Source organism: Alexandromys fortis, unplaced genomic scaffold (assembly GCF_014885135.2).
Source record: "Alexandromys fortis isolate MF-2015 unplaced genomic scaffold, M_Fortis_MF-2015_v1.1 scaffold_28, whole genome shotgun sequence".
NCBI classification, from domain to species: Eukaryota; Metazoa; Chordata; class Mammalia; order Rodentia; family Cricetidae; genus Alexandromys; species Alexandromys fortis.
Genome location: NW_026067901.1, coordinates 1915106 through 1921780, shown reverse-complemented (window position 1 = coordinate 1921780; position 6675 = coordinate 1915106). Strand labels below are relative to the sequence as shown.

Here is a 6675-nt window from a genome sequence, read left to right as displayed (position 1 = left end):
GGGGACACATGCATGAGCCAGACCAGATGATACCACTAAAAACAAAATAAAACAAACAACAAAAAACATTTTTTTAAAGACAAGACCTTGCTATATAGCCCAAGCTGGTCCATTTTCCATATTCTTGTCTCAGCCTCCCAAGTTGCTAGAGCATAGGCATCTACCATCAGGCCCACCTAAAGTCTAGGTTCTTGAAGATCTAGAACCATGGCATGTGATCAAGCCCTCCTCCAGGAACTCACCAGCACACACATGATCTAGAACCAAGATGTGTGATCAAGCCCTTCTCCAGGAAGTCACCAGCACACACATGATCTAGAACCACACTGTGTGGTCAAGCCCTCCTCCAGGAACTCACCAGCGTGCATAGCACTGCTGCCCTTTCATCATGGCTGCCTGGAGAATCACACAAGACGCACAGGTACTTTTAATTCACATTTTAATGTTTGAAAACTATGTTAACACTGCCTTTATAGAACATAGCTTCCCACACTTTCTTATTTATACCACACCCTGAAAAAACAAACAAACAAACAAACCCAACTTCCCAAGATGGACAGTTGTCAGCAAAGTTTTGTGACTTGTGGCTCACTTTGGATGCCCACCGGAAATCATTTACAAGATTTTACATTAATAAAACAGTGGTTTGCTACATGTACTGAGTCAGAGAGAGTCTAAGACACATTGGACTCTAGAGACTGTATTACGTACCAATGGTTAAGTTTCAAGTGATGGGGGGGGGCAGACAAGACAGTCTATGTTGGCATCAACACTTAAAGGCAAACATGCAAGACCTTCAAAACCCTAAATAACAGGATGTTTTCCTTCAAATCTGTGCTCATAAGAATATTCAGCCCTCCCCTCAAGGATCCCAAAGTCTGGGAAAAGATAATTCCATTTTGGAAGAAGAAAAAACAAAAAACCCTCCCTAACTTCTGTTTTCTTAAATCCTATGCAGTAGCATCAATGTTAACCATGAAAGAACATTATGAAGAAACAACTTCTCATTTTGGGCAAGTCTGTTTCTATATGACAATGATTTTCTTCTAAGTTGTCCTTATTTGTATCATCTAAATAACAGATCTTAACAGCAGCATATGAAATCAAAGCAGTTATTTCTCAGCACTTCTTTTTCCAAACAATTAAGGTTTAGGCTCCAGGTTTACATTGACAGAACTATGGGAGAGAAGGTAAAATTCTTCTAATTCCAAAACAAAACCACTAACATCTATGAGAATGTATATTTCTTATGTGCAGGGACTAGTGACCTCTATTTCCATGTGGATCAACAACTGCAAAAATATACAGCCTCCTATGTATTTACAACATATTTACATACAAAGGAAGGATTCCTAAAGTGAGCCTCAGCTGCATAGATTCTTCAAGCCTGTACAGACAGGCCCAGTGCTTTATGGTTCTTCCTCAGGGGACCCCTAAGAAAGACATCTGCATCCATGTCAATTTTGCATTATTCTTCAAGAACCCACCCCTTTAGGTTTAGCATTATTTTCAGTTATTACCCACAACCCCAAAGTCTTTGATTATTATCAGTAACCCACTGCATTTTAGAGAAGCATGTCCCATTGCAGGATTCTCGGATCTGCCCTCCTGAGAGGAAAAAACTGATTAAATTGCGAGGTGGCAGTGTGACTTCTTTTTCTGAGTGCCCAGATGTTCCTCTGAACAGGCAATGCTATTCCTTGTTGTTTCTCTTGATTTTTCGAGACAGGGTTTCTCTGTGTAGCTTTGGAACCTGTCCTGGAACTCGCTCTGTAGGCCAGGCTCACAGATCCACCTGCCTCTGCCTCCCGAGCGCTCCACCACTGCCCGGCAATGTCATTCTTAAAGCCTATCCCCTTGATGAATGAACGGAAGCTTTGCCCTAAGGCATAGACCATGCATATGATACTAACCACCTCTGCCCTACTCCGATTAACAATGCCATTTCACACCAAGCTCCAGAGACAGGCTGGGCTCTGCTCTTCCTGCACAGCCCCTGGCAGCTCCCACAGCAGTGCGGACCTTTCACTAGACTACTTATTGTACTGGTATTTTATATTTTTCCAATGCCAGGACTGAACTTCACCAGGGCCTTGCACCTAGCAGGCTGGCTCTCTAGCCAACCACGAACACAGTCCTCTTGGAGAACCAATTCCTTGAAACTCAGCGATACCCGTGGAGTTGCATTCTAATAAGGCATTTAAATTTACCTACATTTTGTAAAGTCTCAATTCGGTGTCTTCACAACTGTAAGAAAATATGTTAGTGCCTTAGGCCATTTCCCCTAAAGTGCAGGCACCCTGAGTTTTACTCATGCACTTCCAGCAGGAGGGGACACAGGTAGGGGTCTCACACAAGATGTCTCCTTCATTTGCAGAGACACTGGCTGGGGTTCTTTCCCTCCCTTTCTGAGTCCTGGCTCTAATTCCTCACCCCGGGAACTATCTTCTGAGCTGTGATTGACAGGAGATTGGCTCAAGAGTGGCTCCCAAATTGATGCGGCTGGCATCACCTGGAGTCTAGACCTGAGACTCGCAGAGAACAGGTTGCGTCGTCCACGGCATCTGGCAACACGGAGGATTGGCATTCTGATGTGTCTGTAGATGCGGTCCATGCTGCTTGCCTGGGGGCCACAATTTGAGAAACACCAGCTTGGGGGCTTGAGCTGAACTCCAGAATTCTTGGCATAATTGTTGGAGGTATCCTCTGAAACACTGAGACATCTTACCGCAGACCTTGGTCATCTGCAACCCACCCCAATGGTGCTCTTACACTTCTCAATATGGTCCATAAACATACAAGAAAGAAAGTAGATGTTGACCCATTTTGTGTCTGATTACCGAGCAGCTAAATCATGGTTGAGACAGAAGATATTAAAAGTGTCGTGTGCTGCTCTCAAAGATGGCTCTCCTGCAAGGAGATGTGGTGTTAGTGGCCAAGAAGGAGGCAAACTCTAGGAGGGAAAGGCCACAGAACCGGAAGCAGCCAGGCCAAGTTTGGTAGTTTTGGAGAAAACAAAAGGTGGGTAGCTAAGGAATCCCTCTTCCTCCTTTATCACTACCCTACCAGCCCGTTTCTGAACTTAGTTCCTCTAATGTTGCAGGAACCCCAAACTCAGTGTCCAGCAGACACTGTGGCAGAGATGAAGTCTGGATTCCACAACAACAGGCCATGGTTTACTCTTGGTGAGTCTGAATCCACACCCCCCTCCCCCAGTTCTATCTGGGGGTTTGTCTTCTGCAGTCCTGTTGCACTATTCCATTGCACCCCAACTCTAGGTTTGGCAGTCTTTCCCCGCTGCTCTGGGGCCAAATTATCACATACAACCCAGTCACAGAAAACCCATTCCAGGTTACAACACTTTGGAGTTACATTCTCCCTGTGACCTGGGGGCTGCCTGTCCATGCCTAAAAGATGGGTTTTCTTTCTGCACATTCTGCTAATCCTGCTTCTAACCAGCAACACTAAGCTAGGAATCAACAGTATTCTGTGTTACAACGGCCAGAGGACATTGTATGATACTGGCCCTGGCCAACAGTATGGAGATCCTATGCGCCAATGGAAAGCACCGCTTCCCACAGCTAAGGTCTACTACTCTCGGGTCTACGAATTTAGCAGGAAAATGTCTATTGCATTTGATTGTGCTGTTGAATCCTAACTAACATCTGTGATACAGGTATATTTTGGCTACCAGTTCATTATTCTGAACAAGAGTAAGAACAGTATACAGGAAATACCACAGAAAGCACGGAATTCATCTGTGGTCCCTGAAGAATGACAGTAGGGTCTATTACAGTCCAACAAACTCGGGGCCGTACATAAAGGAGCTTTAAAATAAAACACACATCACAAACATCAACAACAATGTGCTTCCTGCAAATAAATATACTGTAAATAATACAGTAATTTTACCAACACATGAAATCCAGAGATCCAAAATCACAGCACATCCCAGAGTTAATGAGAGTGTTTGAATTCACTTTGTGAATGTAAAAAGGATGAAGGATGGTTACAGAATAAGGAGGAAAACAAAGGGCTGGATGGCTTGCAAACTGAGTCGATACATTTTAAACAGTGCCGAACAAGCTACAAATTTTCTATCATTCCCCATGACATGGAGAGCATTTCCGCAAAGGGCAGAGGCAGCTGTGGGCTTTACCCTTTTCCTATCTAGGCCCCGGAGTTCAGTTGTCTGAGCTCAAGGCCAACAGACTCTGAAGCACTGTACCAAGGTGATGATGTGATACAGGAAGTAGCTTTTCCTTCTTTCCCAGGAGGATGGTGGCAGGACCTTGGACACCTACCTTATCTAAGGGACCTGATTGTACAAAGGGACATCTCTGTGAGACTCTCATGAGATTCCTGAAGAGCTTTGGGGACTTTAGTCAGCAGAAAGAGTCTACAGCTAAGCGTCTGGGTCCTCTGCCAACTCTCTATTAGATCCTACCTGTTTCTAGGTAAGAAATCTGTGCACAGTGCATTTTTGTATCTGAGAATTCAACCAGAATACATCTGGCTGCAAACGAGCCCTGGGGGCACACTGTGCTCACAGCATGTGCACTTCCTACTGTAAATAAGCCATGACCAGCCGCAGTTATGGCCAGCCGCAGGTGGCCACCAGCAGGACACGCGGCTCTGGGCTCCCTAGCTGCCATGTCCAAAGCTCTTGTAGTTTTCAGTCTCCTTGTCATTTTTTTCTGGTCCCCTCGGGAGGTGCTAGGGAGAACATAGGAGACTCTGCCCTCTTGCGTGGGTCACATGGAACAGGCAGTAGAGGGATAACAGGAAGAAACACGGATGAGGAAGGGCCTCTTGTCCTCCCCAGCTCGGGCAAGAGGGGACACCGTGACTTCAGAAGTTTTCCACAAAGACTATCTCAGAAGATTTACCTTCAATATTGGATGGAGAGTTAACGGAGAATAGAAATGAGGCTTATTTAAGGTACAAAACTCTTGTATTTGTAATAACCTAGATTTATAGATATAAAACAAGTCTTTTAAAGACTCCCCTAAAGTAAAGTACCCAATACAAAAGAGGACGACCTAAGACAGGCCATCCTTAGGTACACATTATTCTCTGTTGCAAAAAGCTGGTGGACATGACTAAATGATGCCGGGCTCATAAATGAACACATCACACATGCCCCCTGCCCCTTCAGTGATACAGGTGTAGACTGATGGCATCTGCAGCAGGAGTGTTTCCTTAGGCTTTGGGGCAGTCTCATTCATCACTGCAGGAGCCAGGGGCCCCCAAGCAGGTGATTCAGCCTAGAGTTACCTGTGACATCAGATGTCAAGGGGGAAAACAAAGCTTCCCTTGTGAGCTCTCCCAAATGCACATTTCAATATATTTCCACAAGTGCCATGCCCACCCCTGCCCAGCCACAGACACTCCCAGGGACTAGCTCCATGTGGGAGCAGGATGGAGTACCAGCAGGTCCAGGACAGCCCATGCTGGGTGACCAGAGCCGCCTCGAATACTGGGCATGCTCAGATGCAGCAATGGCAGGCAACCTGTCTTTCAAAGGATTACCCCTGTGTGCTATGTTAACCAAAATAGGCAAAGTATTTATGAAACCTTTTTTTTCCTGAAACCCTTTTTTTTCTGTAAAGCAAAATAAATATATACAATTTAAGATTATTTTCTTTTCTAAAAAGATACAGATAGTGTGAGCGGTGACGTCAGTAGGAAAACGGTTTCAGAACCCGGTGTCTGACAAATAAATACACCCGATGATGGTGTTTTCAGAGTTCTAAGGGACTGAGAAGGAGCCACAACACGTAACGAGAGGGAAAGATGACTGCATGAAACCTGGGAGAGATAAAATCCACGATCCCAGGAGGACACGAGTCGTTCCAGAGCGGGTCTCTGTGTCACAGCCCGGGTGTTGTCATGTGCATTTCCGTCTGTCTGTAAACTTGCAAAAGAAGTGGCGAAGGGTTGCTGATGGGTGACTGGCTGGGCGGGCGGGGGCAGGTGCTGGCTTTCCTTTGCCGGTCTCAGTGGCCTTCGTCGTGGCTGGACGAGCAAGCCCAGTCATAGATAACCAGCGGGATGCTGATCAGGGAGAACAACACCCCCAGCGCCAGGAAAAGGGCCGCCTGAAGCAACGAAACATGGGTTATTTCAAATGTACCGGCACTTCCCTCAGGTCCCTGGAGGAAGAGTGGAACGCTCTGCCCTCTCCTCTGGGTCCCGTGGTGTTTGGAGTCCATTACAACCACGGCTGAACTTTTCAGACTCTTCTAAACTGGGTGGATGTGGTCCTGCCAGAATGGGCAAACAGAAAACGGCTCTGGTCCTCTGCATTTTACACTTTGGCTTCTGGGTCACCTTGGGTGTGTCCATGGCACAAATGACTGAGTCTCCCTTACGACTTCCTTTTTTAAAAGGATTACAACCTAATGAACTGGGTGTGGGGATACTCTCCTTTCGTCTCAGCCCTTGGGAGGCAGAGGCAGGCAGATCTCTGCGGCTTCCAGGTTAGCCCGGTCTATATAGGAATTCCAAGCCAGCCATGCTTACAGAGTGAGACCCTACTTTAAAAAAATTACAACTGGGCTGGAGAGATGGCTCAGTGGTTAAGAGCATTGCCTGCTCTTCCAAAGGTCCTGAGTTCAATTCCCGGCAACCACATGGTGGCTCACAACCATCTGTAATGAGGTCTAGTGCCCT

General features: G+C 46.1%; 1 protein-coding gene across 1 annotated transcript in view; it reads right to left on the bottom strand.

The window, feature by feature from the left end:
- Positions 1 to 422: 422 nt before the first annotated feature.
- Positions 423 to 6675, bottom strand: part of Slc38a1 (solute carrier family 38 member 1) — a 72810-nt gene continuing 66557 nt past the window's right edge. The window contains exon 13 of the mRNA XM_050131285.1: positions 423 to 6245. Within this exon, the coding sequence (XP_049987242.1) occupies positions 6000 to 6245 (246 nt within the window). The 3' untranslated portion in view covers positions 423 to 5999. The remainder of the gene's footprint in view (positions 6246 to 6675) is intronic.